Raw genomic sequence first — 23837 nt, 5'->3', positions numbered from 1 at the left:
TTATCTCAAAAAAATTTTTTTTTCAAAAATCAATTTTTCAGACGAAAAAACGACCAAGTGCCAAAAACATTTTTTTTGACAAAAAAAAACAGGAAGTGGGTTATATCTATGGTATAACCGCAAGGGTGACGTAGGACTATCGTTGATTTAAAGATTATTTGTTTGAAGTTGAATCTGAATTCATTCTGAATGAATGAATATTTGGGGGACTTCGAAAACGAGAGCGTTACGTTGGAGGCACAAGGTAATATCCTACTGATGGGGAAGAATAATCTTCAGAAGCTATCCTGTTAATTGCGATTGATTGAAAAATCACAAAACCAAATGTATTTAATCACAGTGTTCACATGAATGTAATTTTAAATTCCCAGAGAAACTGGCAGATTATTTTCAGTAACGATTAGATATTTCCACATTTTCCTCGATACTGGAAGCCCACCAGTGGTTAATGCTAACTCGATAACCATCTGTTAATAGCACTTGATTGAAACATGTTTGGTCACAGTGTTACATGGATAGAAAACATTCAAATAAACTCTTTCACATGAATGTTTTTTAAATTCCCAGAGGAACTGGCAGATTATTTTCCAGCAATGATTAGATCTTTCCGGATCTTTCTCGATGCTGAATGGCATCCAAACGGAAAGAATTCCGTGCGTGTATGTGTGTGTGTGTGTGTGTGTGTGTTTTTTTTTTTTTTTTTTTTTTTTAAAGAGGTGAGGAACGCTCTACCAGCCTTACCTGGGAAGGGTTAACCCAGACGTCGAGTGGGGATCGCACCCACAAAAACCAAGCCCTCTACTCGTTGCCTTATTCCCCCTGGGACCACATCTAGGCGACTACTTCAGGGGGCGGCTGTGCTCATGCACTTCTCGAGTTTTCAACGCTAACTAGCGTTGTCCTTCCCTTTTTCTCAATATTTTTTTCTCTCCATTCGTTATTAATTCCACTGCGCTGATGTCCTCTTCGCAGGCATTTTGAATTTACCCGTCGAGACGTGAACCGATTAGGAATTGCCCTCCAACTTAACGCGCAACCCGTCACAGCCACCCTCGCGGGGTTTCTCACCTGTCGAGACGTGAACCGATTAGGAAGCGCCCTCCAACTTGACGCGCGCCCCGTCACAGTCACCCTCGCAGGATTTCTCTTCCCAACGGAGCGCCGATTAGGCAGTGCCCTCCATCCTGACGCGCACTCCGTCACAGCTACTCTCGTGGGGTATTCACCATTTTGATCATGGCTTCATCCTTGATGCTCGTTCCTTCGAAATGTTCGCGGTGTTCCTCCATCCAGGCCACGATCAGGCGTTGTCAGGCAGGCCTTTTGCTGTTCTCCGCGGCAGTATCCGTTTACCTGTCGAGACGTGCACCGATTAGGAAGCGCCCTCCAACTTGACGCGCGCCCCGTCACAGTCACCCTCGCAGGATTTCTCTTCCCATCGGAGCGCTGATTAGGTAGTGCCCTCCAACATGACGCGCACTCCATCACAGCAGCTCTCGTGGGGTATACACCAGTTTGAAGACGCCCTCCTTGACACTCACTCCGTCGTAGTTATTAAATCGGCATCCGTTTACCTGTCAAGACGTGCACCGATTAGGAAGCGCCCTCCAACTTGACGCGCGCCCCGTCACAGTCACCCTCGCAGGATTTCTCTTCCCAGCGGAGAGCCGATTAGGTGGTGCCCTCCAACACAACGCGCACCCCGTCACAGCTACTCTCGTGAGGTACCATCTCTTGCAACAGCCGTCGCCGTTGTTCACCTTTCACCGTCGGACGTTGTCAGCACTTTGGTCAGCCCTCCACCTTCGCTGCAGCTCCGACATGATTTGTGTGATTGCACTGCTCACGGCATTCCAGATCATCTCGTCGCGACACATCTCCTCCACAATATTCCCGACATGAAGTGCAGGCAGCCCCTCGCGCCTTTCGGTGAACCTGGGACAGACAAAAACGACGTGCTCCGGTGTTTCCTCCATATCTCCACACTCCGGACAGAGGGGTGAAACTGCGTGCCCGAACCGGTGTAGATATTGCCTGAAACAGCCATGCCCAGACAGAAACTGCGTCAAGTAAAAGTTAACTTCACCGTGTTTCCTGTTCAACCAGGTCGAAAGTACCGGTATCAGCCTGTACGTCCATCTACCATTTTCTGCCGTATCCCATTCATACTGCCATTTGTCCAACGACTCCGCTCTCATCAATTTCCGGATACCTCTGCTTTCCCGTCGCTTGTAGCACTCGCTATCTTCCGCCAGAGTGATGCAGATGGGAATCATTCCGGCGATTACACACACAGCTTCTGTCGAAATGGTCCTATAAGCACTTACGACTCGCATGGCCATGAGTCGGAATGTGCTGTTCAGCTTCCTCCGATTTCGGTGGGTTTCCAGAGCCGCCAACCAGGCAGGGCCACCATACCTCAGTATCGACGAAGATACACTTGCCAAGAGACGCCTCTTGCTGCTGCTTGGGCCAAAGCTATTTGGCATGATCCTCGCCACCACGTTGATGGCCTTTGACGCCTTCCCACATGCATAGTCGACGTGCTGGTTGAAGTTCAGCCGGTCGTCGATCATGACTCCGAGGTACTTCACCGCCCGCTTCGAAACGATGGTATGTCCTCCGACCGATACCTCTGCCCGCAGCACTGCCTTACGATTGCTCACTAACAGCACCTCGGTTTTGTGATGTGCCATCTGGAGCTTTACGCTGTCCATCCAACTACCGATCATGTCTACAGCCTCAGTCGCCAACATTTCCACCTCCTGAAGCGTCTCGCCGATTACCGTTGTTACGATATCGTCCGCGAAGCCCACGATCTCCACACCTCTGGGTAGCTTCAGCCTTAGAACACCGTCGTACATCGTGTTCCAAAGCGTAGGACCTAGGATGGAACCTTGTGGAACTCCCGCCGAGATATTCTTCACTATCTGTCCCCTGTCTGTGTTGTATACCAGGATCCGATTCTGGAAATAACTCCTCAGTATCCTGTACAGGTAGCTAGGGACCTTCAATCTGTGTAGCGCCTCGGCGATGGCCTCCCAGCTGGCACTATTGAAGGCGTTCTTCACGTCAATCAAAATCACCGCGCAGTAACGGTCGCCTCTTCGTTTTTGTTTAAGCGAGACCTGAGCTTTCTCGATAACTGTCCGAATAGCGTCCACTGTCGACTTTCCTTTCCGGAACCCGAACTGCATTTTCGACAATCCGTGGTCATCCTCCGTGCATTTCACCAGTCTGTTGAGAATAACCCTTTCCAAGAGCTTTCCCAAAGTATCCAACAAACAAATAGGCCTATACGACGCTGGATCTCCAGGTGGCTTTCCTGGTTTCGGGAGCAGCACCAACTTTTGTATCTTCCATTCCGCAGGGAAGAGACCGTCATCCAGGCATTTCTGCAGCACCACCCTGAACATGTCGGGGAAAGCAAGGATCGCCGATTTCAGGGCCACATTGGGGATTCCGTCGGGGCCGGGTGCTTTTTTCAACTTTAGACCTTTTGCCACCGCGATGAGTTCTTCGTTGGTGACTTGTGCGTTCTCTGCTTCGTCCTCACCGTACAGTGTGGGTGGCCACGTCGGTGGGTCGTGCTGCGGAAAGAGTCCATTCACAATGACCTCGAGTTTTTCCGGACATAATTCCATGGGAGTCGTTGAACTACGGAATTTCGCCATCACGATTCGATATGCTTCACCCCAAGGATTTGCGTCGACGTCTCGACACAGCTCCCTATAGCAGTTCGATTTGCTCCTACGTATCTCTCGTTTCAAGGCGGCTCTGGTCGCTCGGAAAGACGCGCGGTGCTCCTCTCTCTCTACATCGGTTCGTGCCCTCTGGACTCTTCTTCTGGCTCGTAGACAGTTAGCGCGGGGGATGCTGAGTGTCTCGTTCCACCAGTAGGCTGGACGTCGTTCATTCGTCGGGTTCAGTCTTCTCGGCATCGCTGTATCGCATGCCCTCACCAATGTTCCTGTCAGCCCGTCGGCGCTCAGATTAAGAGTTCTGCTGTCTATGCGTAGTGCTTCGACGAAAAGCTCCTTGTCAAAAACCTTTGTCCTCCACTTCCGCTCAAAGGTTTTTGTATTCCGTACCGCTGCGGGATTCCGTTATACAGGATTGCCTGGTGGTCGCTGTGTGTGTATCCCTCCGACACTCTCCACTTCGTATTAGCCGCCAGTGATGGACTGCAGAAAGTTACATCGATGATGGATTCGCGGCCGTCCCTTCGAAAGGTGCTGCTAGTGCCTTCGTTCAGAAGTGTGACGTCTAGTTTTGCGAAGGCTTCTAGTAGGCTGTACCCCCTGGCGTTGGTGCATCTGCTTCCCCACTCCTCAGTCCAGGCGTTGAAGTCTCCTCCGATGATGACTGGTTTGCGGCCGCTGACCTTATCCGTGAGTACGTCCAACATCTCGTGAAACTGCTCCGCTGACCATCTTGGGGGTGCATAGCAACTACACATGAAGATTCCGTTGATTTTGACGATCACGAAACCTTCCTGTGAGCTTTCCACCACTTCTTGGATGGGGAACCTTCCCATCACTAGTATTGCAGCCATCCCTGCTTTATCCACCACCCATTTTCCGTTATCGCGAGGAACTCGGTACGGTTCTGCGATCATTGCAACGTCGCATTTAGTTTCAGTTGTTGACTGCCACAACAATTGCTGTGCTATGTCGCAATGATTGAGGTTGAGCTGGGTAACCTCCATTACTGCGAACCCGCAATCGCCTTTTTTACGCCGGACATTTGAAGCTACCTGTGACGTGGTCGTTTCCGTCCTCCTCCTTGCACAACATGCACCTCGGTTGCTTTGTGCAGTCTCTAGCAACGTGACCTTCCGTTCCGCACTTCCTGCACAATTTCGATCTGTCAGGACCACCGCAGTTTTTCGCCTGGTGACCGAAGCCCATGCATTGAAAGCATCTCTCCATTTGCTTGGCCATACGAGGGGGAGCTTTCATCGGGCACACGGACCACCCCACTTTTATTTTACCCTTCTCCACCAGTTTATTCGCAGCTTGTTTCGAGAGCCGTATCGAGGCCGTTTGTGTCCCACCGTATGCCTTTCTCAGCCGGATTGTCATTGGCACATCGCCAAGGTCACATTGTGACTGTAACGCAGTTCTCAATTCCTCAACAGTCGTGATCTCGTCCAGATACCGGCACTCGATGGTTGATTCCTGAGAGAGAGCTCTCACCTTCGCCTCCTCCCCTAGTGACTTCTCAATGAGTTGTTTGAAAGCGGAGCTCTTAACCGCTGGATCTTTTTGACGTAGGACTACGTCTAACCGGAAGATATAGGGGGTGAAATGGAAATCTAGGCACTGAACAAATAGGAAAAAATGCAAGATTTGGAACGCTTATAACTCGAGCATTTCTCAATAGATCGCAAAGGTTTTTGCATCAATTGATAGGAAATATATCTACGCATCTATCATAACGAATAACATTTCATTTTTCTTGAGATAAATAATTGAATAATTGTGAAATATCAAGCATTGTCAAAATGCACTATGTGCCCATTTTTGATTGGTCCATTTTGTGCTCCTCAAATCGTACCGACCAAAACGGGCAACCAGCGGCAGCAGCGAAATAGAATGAAGCACGATTGGAAAGGAAAAAGAAAAAATGAACGAAACATTTGTCGCAGTCTCACACATGCGTAATTCTCGAGCCAGCCAGTCAGCTTAAAAATACCCGCTCCGCTGCCGTAACGATCATTCTTTGTGTGGACACCGACTGGACAACATCGTTGCTGGACGAGCTGGACGGCGAGGGATCGAGTGCCTTTCTCAAGGCAAGAGGGCGGAGGTGGTAGCGCTGGAGTAGAGTAGAGTAGAGTTTTCAAAAGGCCTTTCTCAAGGCTAGAGACGAATGAACTGCAAAAGTTTAAAGTCTCTATAATACAATACCTTCCTTCCTTCCGTAACGATCATTCTCATTCAAACCGTACACCACATCGGTTCGCATCACAACACATCAACAAACCAACCCAAGCAGCCATGTCTGGACATGGTAAAGGAGGAAAAGTGAAGGGAAAGGCAAAATCCCGCTCGAACCGTGTTGATCTGGAGTTCCCCGCAAGGGTAGCTAGGCCGAGCGCGTTAGTACCAGTGCACCAGTCCACCTAGCCGGCGTTATATAGTTTCGGCCGCCGAAGTGATCGAGTTAGCTGGCAAAGCTGCTCGAGACGATAAGAAAACCCGCATTCGGAACAGAACACATTCGGTTCGGTGGACATCAAGACAACAGGCAGTTGCAGCGAGTGGCGAGTGGCAAACGCAATCGCAAAACGGCATCAGGGAGAAGAAGAAAAAAGTTTGTTCTTTATACAAACTGCTTTGGTGGCAAATCCAGAACAAGGCGGCATCGAGGGCGTTCGAGATGGTTTTTTTTCAAAACCACGAGTACTAAGTTTTCTAAATTGGAATCATTCCATAAAACAAGGCGCTTTTCAGGGCCATTAAACCTTCCAAAAAAGAGTTTAGGAAATACAGTTCAATGCTTTCTAAAACATTATCCAAAATAATAATAAAACACAAATTGATTTTTTCATAATTTGTTTGCCAGGATATGATGAGTATGTGAATTTGGCAGTTGTTCTGAGCTTATTGATTTTCACCAATTCTTAAATTGCGCTAGAGTATAAAACACGCGGACCCCAAAAAAATATCTTATTTTCTTTCAAACCGTAAACCCGTGTGATTGTACGGCAATTGTAGGGTAACTAGGCCGAACGGATTGGTGCCGGAGCACCAGTATACCTAACAGCGATTATAGAGTTTCGGCCGTCGGAGTGCTCGAGTTGGCTTGCAAAGCTGCTCATGACAATCAGAAAACACGCATCAAGAACAGAGCAGCTTCGGTTCGGCAAGGCAACAATTAGTTTCAGTGAGTGGCATTAAATGTAATTTACTGAACAATATGTCACAAGCTGGATGGGAAGAAATTTTCCAACTGTGAAAGCTGTGGCGAGTGGCAAACGCAATAGCTAAACAGGAAGGTTTAACCGAACAAGATGGGAATATCGAGTGATAACAAAAACACAACACCAAAGGTTCTTTTGAGAACCATCAACATATTCATAAAGAGTAAACAGTAAACTAATCCATTTTTCAGGTAGATAGGTAGGTATTCACGTAGGAGAAGGAAATAAAACAATATATTTAAAATATATATTTAACAAAAGCTGTCCCCTTTGTATAGTCCTACGTCACTCCGGTTATGTCCCCGACATTACCCACCCGTCTTTTTAAGCTCGAAGAGCATCTCGCCTTTCTGCGTGCGCCTAGTTTTCACGACGTTCTCGCCCAGTATCTGCAACTCCGGATCGTCTCTCACTTTCCGAAGGATAGCTGCATACGATACTCCTGCTGACACTTCAACGATCAAAGCATCGCCCTTGATTCGCTCCACTCGAGGTCCGAGTTTCTTCTTTTCCTGTTCAACTTTTTTCTTCTTCTCCTTCTGTTTTTTGCGTTTTTCTGCCTGGTTATCGACAGTACGCCATTCACTGCTTTCACCTCCTTTCGCGTTACTCAGATCGTTCTTGGCCTTTTTCAGCTCTTCTTCTTCTCCTGGGGTGTCCCTCCTTCTCTTGTCCGATCGTTTGTTCAGAGGACCCCTCGGCGTCTCAAGTATCTCGACGGGTTTCTCATTCGCCTCGAGCAGAGCCTTTTCAGCACCCTCTGCTCTCATCTGCAGCTCCTTATGCTCGCGTTCAGCAACCATGACGACCGATCTGATGCTCGTCACCAGATGTTTTATTTTTAAGTGGACATTGTTTTTGTCCTTTACGAACTCGTAAAGTTCGTTGACCTTTTTCCTAACGTCCGTGATGCTGAGCCTCCCAAGTTGCCCTTCTTGGGATGCGCTTGAGGTCAGCGTAAACAACTGGCTCTGTACGGAGCCAAGATCTCCTTGGAATGCTTGGGCAGCAAACACTTCTTGTGGTTTTGTGTTGTGGCTACTCGAGTGACAGGTGACCTCAGCATTCGTCCGCTTCTCGCGAACACATTCTCCTCTCCATCGTTTGTTGGTGTGTTATTGCAACTATTCATATTTTTCATATTTTTCTATGAATATGAATGTTTTTTTTTTTTTTTTTTTTTTTTTTTTAAGAGGTGAGGAACGCTCTACCAGCCTTACCTGGGAAGGGTTAACCCAGACGTCGAGTGGGGATCGCACCCACAAAAACCAAGCCCTCTACTCGTTGCCTTATTCCCCCTGGGACCACATCTAGGCGACTACTTCAGGGGGCGGCTGTGCTCATGCACTTCTCGAGTTTTCAACGCTAACTAGCGTTGTCCTTCCCTTTTTCTCAATATTTTTTTTCTTTCCATTCGTTATTAATTCCACTGCGCTGATGTCCTCTTCGCAGGCATTTTGAATTTACCCGTCGAGACGTGAACCGATTAGGAATTGCCCTCCTACTTGACGCGCAACCCGTCACAGCCACCCTCGCGGGGTTTCTCATCTGTCGAGACGTGAACCGATTAGGAAGCGCCCTCCAACTTGACGCGCGCCCCGTCACAGTCACCCTCGCAGGATTTCTCTTCCCAACGGAGCGCCGATTAGGCAGTGCCCTCCAACCTGACGCGCACTCCGTCACAGCTACTCTCGTGGGGTATTCACCATTTTGATCGTGGCTTCATCCTTGATGCTCGTTCCTTCGAAATGTTCGCGGTGTTCCTCCATCCAGGCCACGATCAGGCGTTGTCAGGTAGGCCTTTTGCTGTTCTCCGCGGCAGTATCCGTTTACCTGTCGAGACGTGCACCGATTAGGAAGCGCCCTCCAACTTGACGCGCGCCCCGTCACAGTCACCCTCGCAGGATTTCTCTTCCCAGCGGAGAGCCGATTAGGTGGTGCCCTCCAACACAACGCGCACCCCGTCACAGCTACTCTCGTGAGGTACCATCTCTTGCAACAGCCGTCGCCGTTGTTCACCTTTCACCGTCGGACGTTGTCAGCACTTTGGTCAGCCCTCCACCTTCGCTGCAGCTCCGACATGATTTGTGTGATTGCACTGCTCACGGCATTCCAGATCATCTCGTCGCGACACATCTCCTCCACAATATTCTCGACATGAAGTGCAGGCAGCCCCTCGCGCCTTTCGGTGAACCTGGGACAGACAAAAACGACGTGCTCCGGTGTTTCCTCCATATCTCCACACTCCGGACAGAGGGGTGAAACTGCGTGCCCGAACCGGTGTAGATATTGCCTGAAACAGCCATGCCCAGAAAGAAACTGCGTCAAGTAAAAGTTAACTTCACCGTGTTTCCTGTTCAACCAGGTCGAAAGTACCGGTATCAGCCTGTACGTCCATCTACCATTTTCTGCCGTATCCCATTCATACTGCCATTTGTCCAACGACTCCGCTCTCATCAATTTCCGGATACCTCTGCTTTCCCGTCGCTTGTAGCACTCGCTATCTTCCGCCAGAGTGATGCAGATGGGAATCATTCCGGCGATTACACACACAGCTTCTGTCGAAATGGTCCTATAAGCACTTACGACTCGCATGGCCATGAGTCGGAATGTGCTGTTCAGCTTCCTCCGATTTCGGTGGGTTTCCAGAGCCGCCAACCAGGCAGGGCCACCATACCTCAGTATCGACGAAGATACACTTGCCAAGAGACGCCTCTTGCTGCTGCTTGGGCCAAAGCTATTTGGCATGATCCTCGCCACCACGTTGATGGCCTTTGACGCCTTCCCACATGCATAGTCGACGTGCTGGTTGAAGTTCAGCCGGTCGTCGATCATGACTCCGAGGTACTTCACCGCCCGCTTCGAAACGATGGTATGTCCTCCGACCGATACCTCTGCCCGCAGCACTGCCTTACAATTGCTCACTAACAGCACCTCGGTTTTGTGATGTGCCATCTGGAGCTTTACGCTGTCCATCCAACTACCGATCATGTCTACAGCCTCAGTCGCCAACATTTCCACCTCCTGAAGCGTCTCGCCGATTACCGTTGTTACGATGTCGTCCGCGAAGCCCACGATCTCCACACCTCTGGGTAGCTTCAGCCTTAGAACACCGTCGTACATCGTGTTCCAAAGCGTAGGACCTAGGATGGAACCTTGTGGAACTCCCGCCGAGATATTCTTCACTATCTGTCCCCTGTCTGTGTTGTATACCAGGATCCGATTCTGGAAATAACTCCTCAGTATCCTGTACAGGTAGCTAGGGACCTTCAATCTGTGTAGCGCCTCGGCGATGGCCTCCCAGCTGGCACTATTGAAGGCGTTCTTCACGTCAATCAAAATCACCGCGCAGTAACGGTCGCCTCTTCGTTTTTGTTTAAGCGAGACCTGAGCTTTCTCGATAACTGTCCGAATAGCGTCCACTGTCGACTTTCCTTTCCGGAACCCGAACTGCATTTTCGACAATCCGTGGTCATCCTCCGTGCATTTCACCAGTCTGTTGAGAATAACCCTTTCCAAGAGCTTTCCCAAAGTATCCAACAAACAAATAGGCCTATACGACGCTGGATCTCCAGGTGGCTTTCCTGGTTTCGGGAGCAGCACCAACTTTTGTATCTTCCATTCCGCAGGGAAGAGACCGTCATCCAGGCATTTCTGCAGCACCACCCTGAACATGTCGGGGAAAGCAAGGATCGCCGATTTCAGGGCCACATTGGGGATTCCGTCGGGGCCGGGTGCTTTTTTCAACTTTAGACCTTTTGCCACCGCGATGAGTTCTTCGTTGGTGACTTGTGCGTTCTCTGCTTCGTCCTCACCGTACAGTGTGGGTGGCCACGTCGGTGGGTCGTGCTGCGGAAAGAGTCCATTCACAATGACCTCGAGTTTTCCCGGACATAATTCCATGGGAGTCATTGAACTACGGAATTTCGCCATCACGATTCGATATGCTTCACCCCAAGGATTTGCGTCGACGTCTCGACACAGCTCCCTATAGCAGTTCGATTTGCTCCTACGTATCTCTCGTCTCAAGGCGGCTCTGGTCGCTCGGAAAGACGCGCGGTGCTCCTCTCTCTCTACATCGGTTCGTGCCCTCTGGACTCTTCTTCTGGCTCGTAGACAGTTAGCGCGGAGGATGCTGAGTGTCTCGTTCCACCAGTAGGCTGGACGTCGTTCATTCGTCGGGTTCAGTCTTCTCGGCATCGCTGTATCGCATGCCCTCACCAATGTTCCTGTCAGCCCGTCGGCGCTCAGATTAAGAGTTCTGTTGTCTATGCGTAGTGCTTCGACGAAAAGCTCCTTGTCAAAAACCTTTGTCCTCCACTTCCGCTCAAAGGTTTTTGTATTCCGTACCGCTGCGGGATTCCGTTGGCCGACACTATACAGGATTGCCTGGTGGTCGCTGTGTGTGTATCCCTCCGACACTCTCCACTTCGTATTAGCCGCCAGTGATGGACTGCAGAAAGTTACATCGATGATGGATTCGCGGCCGTCCCTTCGAAAGGTGCTGCTAGTGCCTTCGTTCAGAAGTGTGACGTCTAGTTTTGCGAAGGCTTCTAGTAGGCTGTACCCCCTGGCGTTGGTGCATCTGCTTCCCCACTCCTCAGCCCAGGCGTTGAAGTCTCCTCCGATGATGACTGGTTTGCGGCCGCTGACCTTATCCGTGAGTACGTCCAACATCTCGTGAAACTGCTCCGCTGACCATCTTGGGGGTGCATAGCAACTACACATGAAGATTCCGTTGATTTTGACGATCACGAAACCTTCCTGTGAGCTTTCCACCACTTCTTGGATGGGGTACCTTCCCATCACTAGTATTGCAGCCATCCCTGCTTTATCCACCACCCATTTTCCGTTATCGCGAGGAACTCGGTACGGTTCTGCGATCATTGCAACGTCGCATTTAGTTTCAGTTGTTGACTGCCACAACAATTGCTGTGCTATGTCGCAATGATTGAGGTTGAGCTGGGTAACCTCCATTACTGCGAACCCGCAATCGCCTTTTTGTACGCCGGACATTTGAAGCTACCTGTGACGTGGTCGTTTCCGTCCTCCTCCTTGCACAACATGCACCTCGGTTGCTTGGTGCAGTCTCTAGCAACGTGACCTTCCGTCCCGCACTTCCTGCACAATTTCGATCTGTCAGGACCACCGCAGTTTTTCGCCTGGTGACCGAAGCCCATGCATTGAAAGCATCTCTCCATTTGCTTGGCCATACGAGGGGGAGCTTTCATCGGGCACACGGACCACCCCACTTTTATTTTACCCTTCTCCACCAGTTTATTCGCAGCTTGTTTCGAGAGCCGTATCGAGGCCGTTTGTGTCCCACCGTATGCCTTTCTCAGCCGGATTGTCATTGGCACATCGCCAAGGTCACATTGTGACTGTAACGCAGTTCTCAATTCCTCAACAGTCGTGATCTCGTCCAGATACCGGCACTCGATGGTTGATTCCTGAGAGAGAGCTCTCACCTTCGCCTCCTCCCCTAGTGACTTCTCAATGAGTTGTTTGAAAGCGGAGCTCTTAACCGCTGGATCTTTTTTAAGCTCGAAGAGCATCTCGCCTTTCTGCGTGCGCCTAGTTTTCACGACGTTCTCGCCCAGTATCTGCAACTCCGGATCGTCTCTCACTTTCCGAAGGATAGCTGCATACGATACTCCTGCTGACACTTCAACGATCAAAGCATCGCCCTTGATTCGCTCCACTCGAGGTCCGAGTTTCTTCTTTTCCTGCTCAACTTTTTTCTTCTTCTCCTTCTGTTTTTTGCGTTTTTCTGCCTGGTTATCGACAGTACGCCATTCACTGCTTTCACCTCCTTTCGCGTTACTCAGATCGTTCTTGGCCTTTTTCAGCTCTTCTTCTTCTCCTGGGGTGTCCCTCCTTCGCTTGTCCGATCGTGTGTTCAGAGGACCCTTCGGCGTCTCAAGTATCTCGACGGGTTTCTCATTCGCCTCGAGCAGAGCCTTTTCAGCACCCTCTGCTCTCATCTGCAGCTCCTTATGCTCGCGTTCAGCAACCATGACGACCGATCTGATGCTCGTCACCAGATGTTTTATTTTTAAGTGGACATTGTTTTTGTCCTTTACGAACTCGTAAAGTTCGTTGACCTTTTTCCTAACGTCCGTGATGCTGAGCCTCCCAAGTTGCCCTTCTTGGGATGCGCTTGAGGTCAGCGTAAACAACTGGCTCTGTACGGAGCCAAGATCTCCTTGGAATGCTTGGGCGGCAAACAATGAATATGAATGTGTGTGTGTGTGTGTGTGTGTGTGTGTGTGTGTGTGTGTGTGTGTGTGTGTGTGTGTGTGTGTGTGTGTGTGTGTGTGTGTGTGTAGTGGCTGCTTCGAGATCTTCCCGGGGAACCGTTTGTGGCATCACTCTCCTCCTGATGGATTCCCTTCTGGCCTAAGGTGCACAAACAGGCTCTTGGTGACACCGTTCATCCGCGCTTTCATGATAAACGAAGAGCTTCACCACAACAGCGAAAACATGCTCCAATCGCTGTTCAATTTGAACTGAGTGGATTTCCGAGCGTCGCTCGCTTATATACCGATTGGTGATTTCAATAGCCTGTTTTGAAAGCAATTTTAAGACTATTGAAACAAGTTTTTGGATCAGAAAGTAACAAGTATAGAACGCGTAGACATTTTATCTTTCGAATGAAGTGTTTATCATACCATTTCGTTCAGTTGTTTAGGAGCTATTAACGCTCAAAATCTCGGTCTCCGGCGTAACGCTTTCGTTTTCGAAACTTTGATTTTACACCCCAGTATAGAAATGAAAGACGTAGTCCTACGTCAAAAAATGTTTTTGGCACTTGGTCGTTTTTTCGTCTGAAAAATTGATTTTTGAAAAAAAAATTTTTTTGAGATAACTGTAAATCTCAACGTGTCATGCAATTTTAAGACTTTTGGCATCAATTTTTTTTAAACCCCGAATTTCCGCTGATTTTTTGATTTTCAAAGAGCTCAAATTTTAACGTCTGCGACACCAGTAAATGAAGTCCGAATGAGCTAATATTTTGCACAGGGTATATTATTGTGCAAATCAACATTTCGTAGTCGGGGTGTCGCGTTCGCTTACCAAGCGATCGATCGTGAGTTCAAACTCAGGGCCCTCAATTGACCATCTTTGTGTTGTTATAGAATAACTACGTCCACGCAACCATCATCAGCGATGGAAATCGTTCCACGGTCGAAATAAGATCGATTCATCCATACAACTGCTCTGCTCTGCAAGACACATCGGGCTGCTGTTCCATAAATAACTCAACAATGATCAATATCAACTGTCTCCGCTGTCCGGTCTGCTGAACAATGGATGAACAGAAAGAATACCCTTACGCCTAAATGGCTACTACTGTGTAATTTACCATAATGTAATGGAACAGAAAAACTTAACTGTATAATTTACAATTTATAGAAACATTAACATATGTACATGTACACGATTAAAACCCGGCTCTGTTACAGCTAAAATGCTAATGAGCCTAACAAATAAATAAATGAGATAAAAAAAAACATTTCGTAGCAAGTTCCGAATGAAAAACCGAGATAACTTTTTTTATTGGCACCCTAAACCATACATTTCGTTTCGCATGACGAAAAAAAAAGTCCCAGAGTGTCGATTTTTGACAAAAAAAAATATAGGAGGCTGTGTTCAAGACACGACCGCATTGTCGAGTAATGCAGAAATTTGTTTCATTTGTATGGCAGCCCCCCCCTTAGAGAGGGCGGTGGAGAGTCTAACTACTATAGAAACATTTATTGCACCCTAAAACCCCCATATGCCAAATTTCGTTTCATTTGCTTGAATAATTCTCGAGTAATGCAGAAATTTGTGTTTCATTTGTATGGCAGCCCCCCTTATAGAGGGGATCAGTAGGATATTTCCGTATCCATTATTGGATGCATAAAACCTTGTGCCTCCAACGTAACGCTCTCGTTTTCGAATTCCCCCAAATGTTCATTCATTCAGAATGAATTCAGATTCAACTTCAAACAAATAATCTCTAAATCAACGATAGTCCTACGTCACCCTTGCGGTTATACCATAGATATAACCCACTTCCTGTTTTTTTTTTGTCAAAAAAAATGTTTTTGGCACTTGGTCGTTTTGACGTCCAAGTTTCGAACACGAAAGCGTTACGCCGGAGACCGAGATTTGGAGCGTTAATAGCTCTTAAACAACTGAACGAAATGGTATGATAAACACTTCATTCGAAAGATAAAATGTCTACGCGTCATATACTTGTTACTTTTTCTTCCAAAAACTTGTTTCAATAGTCTTAAAATTGCTTTCAAAACAGGCGATTGAAATCACCAATCGGTATATAAGCGAGCGCCGCTCGTAAACCCACTCAGTTATGATTGAACAGCGATTGGAGCATGTTGTCGCTGTTGTTGTGAAGTTAATTTCGTTTATCATGAAAGCGCTGATGAACGGTGTCACCAAGAGCCTGTTTGTGCACCTAAGGCCAGAAGGGAATCCATCAGGAGGAGAGTGATGCCACGGTTCCGCTTGAAACATCGGAGCAGCCGCCACATACACACATACACGCGCGGAATTCTCGTTGCCATCATCGTTGTTGAAAAATAATCTGCCAGTTCCCCTGGGAATTGAAAAATACATTCATGTGAAAGAGTTTATTTTAATGTGTTCTATCAATATAACACTGCAACTTTGGTTTTGTGATCTTTCAATCAATCGCAATTAATAGGAAAGCTTCTGAATATTTTTTTCCCCATCAGTGGAAAATTTTCGTATCCAATATTGGATGCATAACATGAAAAACGTGAAACATCATCGCGAAAATCAAGTCATTTTCGAGCGATTATTTGCTTTCTACTCATATAATGTTGCGACCAAATACATTTCGTTTTGGATTTTTTCAATCAAGTGCGATCAACGTAAGACCACGTCTTTCGGTAATTTATTAGAGGTGCAATGAATCTTTAGGAATTCTCGCTCTACGCGCACTGGCAAACAATGTTTACTCAACAATTTCTCAAACGAGAAATGGGTGTTGTGAGAAAGGATTAGCGAACGCGAAAACGACAAACGGGAGAAAGATATGTTTGGAGAGTGAAGGAAGTTGGCAGACAACTTCTTCATTCTATCATTCAAATAATGTGATTCATACCACAGGCACCCCGAAAGCAGCTCGGATAAGCGCACTACCCGCAGGAAGCGTGAAGAAGCCACATCGCTATCGACCGGGAACTTCGCATGAAATTCGTCGCTATCAGAAGTCGACCGAATTGCTGATCCGCAAGCTACCTTTGCAGCATTTGGTTCGTGAAATTGCTCATGACTTCAAAACCGACTTGCGCTTCCAAAGTTACGCGGTTATGACGCTGCAGGAGGCTTATTCGAAGATACAAATTTGTGTGCTATCCACGCAAAACGCGTCACATCATGCCCAAGGACATTCAGCTGGCTCGTCGAATCCAAGGAGAGGGTGCTATATTAGCTTAGCATATAATCAACGGCCCTTTTCAGGGTTCCAAATTTGATGAATTAGAGTTCAGAAAAGTTTTTTGCAGGCCCCGAAACGAGAATTTTTGTTTGGATTCCATACAGCATCGAGAAAATTCCGGAAAGATCTAATCGTTGCTGAAGAATAATCTGCCAGTTCCCTGGGAATTGAAAAATACATTCATGCGAAAGAGTTTATTTTAATGTTTTCTAACCATATAACACAGCGACCAAACACATTTGATTTCGTAATTTTTCAATCAAGTGTAATTAGCTGGAAAGCTTCTGAAGATTATTCTTTCCCATCCAATATTATATGCGCGCGCAATGGAAAATGTTTCGTATCGCGAAAATTATATAATTTTCTATCGATTATTGCTCAGTCGCCGAAATTTTCATACTCAGAGAGTTCATTCTCCTCTAGTTTGCCATCCAAATTGCCATCGTAAACCAAACCTTCTCTCGATTCAATCACGCACGAAAAGCATTCCTAAATGATATTCTGGTGGTGAAACCCATTAATTTTTCGTGAGGCGTCGTGCACAAATTACGTAACGCTATAAGGGGAGAGGGGATAGATGTTGCGTTACTTTCTGTTTATTAGAGATAGGAAATTGCGTTACGAAAGGGGGGAGGGTTCAAAATCCGGATTTTTGGCGTTACGTAATTTGTGCACGACGCCTGAGGACATCGACAAGACAACATCGTTACTGAACGAGCTGAACGGCGAGGGATCGAGGGATTCATTACCTGGCCTGACCTGACCTGAAATGCAATCAGTTTGTTTTAACTGTGAGGGAGCGCAGAAAAGCCGATCGATCAGACGGGGAAGAGAAGGTGACCAAGAGAGTATCAGCATCGAAATACGGTTCCTCGGGAAGACATCGAAGCAGCCGCCACACACACACACATACACGCGCGCAACTCTTTTCGTTTGCTGGTTATCGAGAAGAAACCTGGAAAGAAATGATCGTTGCTGAAAAATAATCTGCCAGTTCCCCTTGGAATTGAAAATTACATTCAAACGAGTTTATTTTGATGTTTTCTATCTATATAATACTGCGACCACATACATTTGGTTTTGTGAGTTGTCAATCAAGTGCAGTTAGCAGGAAAGCTTCTGAAGATTATTCTTCAGAACAAGGTTTTTTGTATTCAATATTGGATGCATAAAACTTTGAGCCTCGAACGTAACTTCAAAAGCTCTCGTTTTTGAAGCACCCAACTATTTATTTATTCATTCATTCAGGATGGATTTAGATTCAACTTCAAACAAATGATCTCTAAATCAACGATAGTCCTACGTCACCCTTGCGGTTATACCATAGATATAACCCACTTCCTGTTTTTTCGTCTGAAAAATTGATTTTTGAAAAAAAAATTTTTTTGAGATAACTGTAAATCTCAACGTGTCATGCAATTTTAAGACTTTTGGCATCAATTTTTTTAAACCCCGAATTTCCGCTGATTTTTTGATTTTCAAAGAGCTCAAATTTTAACGTCTGCGACACCAGTAAATGAAGTCCGGATGAGCTAATATTTTGCACAGGGTATATTATTGTGCAAATCAACATTTCGTAGTCGGGGTGTCGCGTTCGCTTACCAAGCGATCGATCGTGAGTTCAAACTCAGGGCCCTCAATTGACCATCTTTGTGTTGTTATAGAATAACTACGTCCACGCAACCATCATCAGCGATGGAAATCGTTCCACGGTCGAAATAAGATCGATTCATCCATACAACTGCTCTGCTCTGCAAGACACATCGGGCTGCTGTTCCATAAATAACTCAACAATGATCAATATCAACTGTCTCCGCTGTCCGGTCTGCTGAACAATGGATGAACAGAAAGAATACCCTTACGCCTAAATGGCTACTACTGTGTAATTTACCATAATGTAATGGAACAGAAAAACTTAACTGTGTAATTTACAATTTATAGAAACATTAACATATGTACATGTACACGATTAAAACCCGGCTCTGTTACAGCTAAAATGCTAATGAGCCTAACAAATAAATAAATGAGATAAAAAAACATTTCGTAGCAAGTTCCGAATGAAAAACCGAGATAACTTTTTTTATTGGCACCCTAAACCATACATTTCGTTTCGCATGACGAAAAAAAAAGTCCCAGAGTGTCGATTTTTGACAAAAAAAAATAGGAGGCTGTGTTCAAGACACGACCGCATTGTTGACGTAGAATTACGCTGTAGTTTCAATGAAGTCACTTGTTTATAACTGCGGATATAATTTATATTTATTTTATAATTTTATAATGCTACGACAATTTTGAAATAACCATTCTACCAGTTTGGACGCACTGAAATGTTTTTTTTTATTGTAGAATCATTTGACGATAATTGTTTGATGATTCATTCTTGTGCACGCAGAACAATACATGCTCGAGATAAGCGCAGCTGTCATCCAAGTTTTACTACTGGCAAGCGAAGCCAAATCACATACAAAATTCCAAACGACATTTACTTTCTTGGTGACTAAATAAGCGAAATAAACTCTGTTAATCTCAACAATCTCGAAAAGCTTCGTTATGATCATGATTAGCGCAAATGCAATCCTAGTTGAAAGCAGTTTTGCGACTGGCACGAGAACCCAAGTAAATGTATAACATATTATAACTTATTGAATAACACAACACAACTTTAACACCTGCTTTACCATAGCGTCAGTTCAATGCATTGATGATAGAAAACAAACAATGTTAACTGCTTGGAAAGGTTGAATATTTGCCTCAGCAGCGATTCGTTACTAATACCCTAGCGTAAATATTATCACGACTGCATAATTTGCAACACTAAACAATATTCAATCATAGCATAAAAAATAGGCGATTAGGTGATCGTTATAGGGCCAATGCACACGGGAGCAGATACAAATGGGTCTTCAGCGTAGCGAAGATGCGCTATTTTTATGTACAGGTTATGAAACACGCACGTACGCACACAAATATCCACATGTCGATGGCTTGAAGCAACTAAATATACACACACTTATCTCCGTTTTGCGCTCTTCTCAACAGAAGCCCTTTCTGTTAATATTGCCAGTTTAGATTAGCTTAGTTGTCATCCTTTTTGAAGAGAGTTTTTCTACCGTCATGCGAAACCAAATCAATGGCCAAATTCCAGAACATTTATTTTCTTGGTGAGCTGACGATAGCCTAGCTTGATGATTCCAATTGTGTAGCTCAGAACCTTAACGCAATGGCGTCAGTATGATGCAATGATTGCAATGCCAGAGTCATCAGCGACTGAGTAATTTGGACGCGTCCACAACTCAATCCGAAACGAAGACATGTGATGTCGCAAAACAAGGAAGATCAAGCGATATTCATTGCTTTGAATACAGAACGAGACTGGGGGTTTGCCTTTCTTCCTTGCTTGATACTTTAAACTTCATCAGTTCATTCGTCTCTAACCTTCAAAAAGATCCTTGGAAAACTTTACTTTGTGCATCATATTACTCCTCCACCCCCATTGCCTTGAGAAAGGCGTTCGATCCCTCGCCGTCCAAGTCGCGCAGCAACGATGTTGTTCAGTCGATTTCCTCACGAAGATTTAATGAAGTTCAATGTCACTTCGATTTTAATGTATCTAAATGTGTTTTTAAACGTAGAATTAGGAATATTAGGTAGTATTTAAGATTTGTCAGTCTGTGAGATGTTTTTTTAAAATCTAAGACGAAGTGAAATAAATAGAATGAAAGTTTACCTCAGCGAGATGCAGATGTTTATACTCTAGGTAAATATTCCCCTTCGTTCTTCTTCTTTTCCTTTGTTCACGGAGACTTTACATCTTACGATTTCCCCTTCGTTGCTCGTTATTGACAGCTCTTTTCGGGAAATTACACAAATGGACAGAACAAATGTATGAGTAAATGGGAATGCTTCCAATTTTCATCAATTTAAACCATATACAGATTATGGAATTGTAATGTATAGCATATCAAACAAATCTTAGGGAATTTCCGATTCGTTTGTTATATAAATCATCAAAATCCGTTCATGGCAAAAATAGTTATTAACGTTAACTTTATTTCATACAAACTTGACCTGTTTTCTGATTTGGCACCCTTAATGAAAGACGTAGTTCTACGTCAAATTTTTTTCGAGATGACACTAGATCTCGAGGTTTCATGCAATTTTGAGACATTTGGCATCCAAAAATTTTTTTCGAAAACCCCGATTTCCTTTACTTGGGTCATTTTTCGATTTTCAAAAAACTCAAACTTTAACCGCTTTGCGCCACTCTCCCTTAAGTCCCATTGAGCTAATATTTAGCATAGGGTGATTTTTCGCGGTAGTGAACATTTTGTATAAGGTAACTTTTTGAAATTTTAGAGTCGATTTTTTTCCCATACATTCATTGGCACCCTAGCGTATATGTATTAAATTATATTCAATCTGTTACAGATTCACACCTGTCTGCATCGGATGTCCCGGTTATACAACAATTGCCGCAGATCAAACGAGGGCCTGGTCGACCACGTTTGAAACCAAATGGACCCGGCCATCAAGGATATCGCAATCATGCTAGAAATGTCTCACGTCCTAAAAAGTCAGTTGGCCCTCTTGTAGTTCCACTAGGACATAGCCCTGCATCAACACCTATGACACGAAGTCCTGTACCGAGCCCAACTCAAAGCCCTATACGGGATACACAATAGAAAATTTATCAATGTTATGTTAGAAGTAAGCATTCCTAAATTTATACATACAATAACAATTTGAATAACAATAACAATCGTATGACATACGAAAAAAACCCCTGTCTTCATCATTAGTATGGTTTTATTTATATCGAAAAATTTAATTAAGAATTCTAACACACTTTTATTTGTATACTAGCTGACCCGGCAAACTTCGTGCCGCCCAAAATTTGTTTTTTTATAATCAATACCTTCAAACATTCACGTTTTCTTACTAAGCGCAAGTTCATGAGTCCAATCGCAGAACTGTTCATTGATTGATCTTCTAATCGACCCCGTTGAATTTACCGTTTACTAAAAAACTCCTAGTACTTCTACAAAAACTCATCATTATAATATCAGATTATTTTCAGACAAAATTCTCGTTCAAGATTTTTCAACAACTTGCGAATAACATGTTTCTCCGTTACATGGAATAAATGTTTGATACAGAAAATATGATAGAAAAAAGACGGACCCCTCCCCTCTTCTCCCCTTAGAGAGGAGAGAGGAGTGTCTATTCACCATAGAAACGTTTCGTGCCCCCTAAAATCTTCACATGCCAAATTTGGCTCCATTTGCCTGATTGGTTTTCGAGTTATGCAGAAATTTGTTTTTCATTTGTATGACAGCCCACCCTAAGAGAGAGGGAGGAGTGTCTAACCACCATAGAATCATTTATTGCACCCTAAAACCTCCAGATGCCTAATTTGGTTGCACTTGCTTGATTAACTCTCGAGTAATGCAGAAATTTGTGTTTCATTTGTATGGCAGCCCCCCCTTAGAGAGGTTGCCAAATCAGATCAGAGATGTCACATTCGCACATATGTTCACGAATTTGCAGACATTTAACTTTTGTCACAACCTTTTATTCCTGCTGCAGGCTACTTAAAATATTGACAAAAAAATATTGGTTCAAAAGATAAACGAAGCTGACCAGTTTCGCAGACATTAGCACATATTTTCAGATATTTCAGATTTTTATCGCAATGTTCGTGAAAAAAACATCTTGCATCCCAGAATTTTATTTATTTCGCTCAGAGAGGTCAGATATTTGTTTTGCTACAGTCAGTGCCATATTTATAGATCTGAATTTGCTTGGCCTGTTGTTAGCATAAACACTTTCGTTGTGTATCGGGACATTCTGCCGAATTTGCAGCCATTTGATTCGAATTTAGTTTGCTCAACAAGCAAAGTGGAACAGTTGATTGTATCCTGTGAAGTTTTAAACTTTCGTTTATTTTGGTCGTAGTTGCTGCTGCTCTCTGCGTTCTCAGTGTTCAATTGTTGCTCCGGCTACGGCGTATACCACGGCTTCAGGAATGTATATGTAGTTAGGTGATGATGACTCGTGGCTAGATAGATGAAACACAAGATCCATGTAATAGATATATTTAAGAGAAAATAAATTGGCTTCATGTAATTGAAATATTTCCGGAGTGCTTATTCGTCCGTTCGAGGGAAAACAGGTTAACTACCGCATTCACAATTAATTAAAACTACTTGCAATTCGTCATTCGCACTGTGAAAATTGCAGATAAATTGATTTTATTGATACATTCAATACTATTATTAGCGATTCTTTATTGGCGGGTTTACATAAGGGAGATCTATAGCTATAGATGGATTTATTCACGTGAAAATAGATGTAAACGGGTGAGAATAAATATGATACACTTATTCGAGGTATATATAACTTGAATAAATTCAGCATATGTAAACGCTTGTGAATTTCTCAATGGTGAGAAATCACTAAAGTTGGATGCAGTTTTACTTCAGGTGAATAAATTCACCGAAGATATGAATATATTCATTATAGAAGTTCACGCTAGTGTAAACGGTTGATGTGATTTCTATAAATCTCATCATATTTCTTAACATGAATATATCCCTAGTCTAAACCCACCCTAAGACCAAAAACGACGCTTACCATTTCTCTTCCATTTTTTCATTTGTTTTTATGCGCTGTCGACACCTCAAAACATATCGACGATTGTCACCTAGAAATCCCAGTTCAAGTGACAATCGTCACGTACATTTGAGAGCGGGAATACTGTACTGGAAGTGAACGGTTCGAAAAAATAAACGTACGCGTAACTAGAATAGTCGATTTAATACAAATTGCATCTCCGAAATTTTCGTGTCTCACAACCGTTGGTCTTGACGTACGTACGTACGGATCATGGAGTTAATCGTCCGGTTCTTTTCCAGAATTGTGCATAGACTGCAGAAATCTTTCTTACAGTTTTCATTGCTTTGTACAAGTTGGACTTCTATCTCTGGTTCTAGAGTTTCGATGGAGTGAGACAACGCATCCGCGACAACGTTATCCTTTCCCTTTCTATGTTTTATCTCCATATCATATTGTTAGAGAGTTAAACTCCAACGACTGAGGCGAGAGGAGGTTCTCCACTTAGCTTTCATAATGAAAGTAAGCGCGGATGAATCTGTCACTAACGTGAACCGGGTACCCTCGATATAGCACCTGAATTTATCGATGCATCGAAGGGCAGCAAAACCTTCTTTTTCCGCAGCGTGATAGTTTAGCTCCGCTCCCTTGAGCTTCTCTGAATGATAGGCGATCACCTTTTCCTCTCCATTTTGAATTTAGGTTAGTACAACCGAGAGAGCTGTGTCTCTAACATCTGTTTGGACATAGATTGGTAGTGTAAAGTCTGGATTGGCCATTACAGGAGCTGATATCAACTGCTTCTTAATCGCTTTGAAAGCTTCA

At 44.8% G+C, this 23837-nt stretch overlaps 1 protein-coding gene across 1 annotated transcript in view; it reads left to right on the top strand.

Annotated features, from left to right (window-relative positions):
* LOC129770904 (chromatin-remodeling ATPase INO80) overlaps window positions 1–22491 on the top strand; it is a 151543-nt gene extending 129052 nt beyond the window's left edge. Inside the window, exon 14 of the mRNA XM_055774081.1 lies at window positions 20829–22491. Coding sequence (XP_055630056.1) covers window positions 20829–21082 — 254 coding nt within the window. The 3' untranslated portion in view covers window positions 21083–22491. The remainder of the gene's footprint in view (window positions 1–20828) is intronic.
* The last annotated feature ends 1346 nt before the right edge of the window (window positions 22492–23837 follow it).

Source organism: Toxorhynchites rutilus, chromosome 2, assembly GCF_029784135.1.
Source record: "Toxorhynchites rutilus septentrionalis strain SRP chromosome 2, ASM2978413v1, whole genome shotgun sequence".
Classification (NCBI taxonomy): Eukaryota; Metazoa; Arthropoda; class Insecta; order Diptera; family Culicidae; genus Toxorhynchites; species Toxorhynchites rutilus.
The sequence above is the reverse complement of the archived record's forward strand: the minus strand, read 5'-3'. Positions and strand labels throughout refer to the sequence as shown.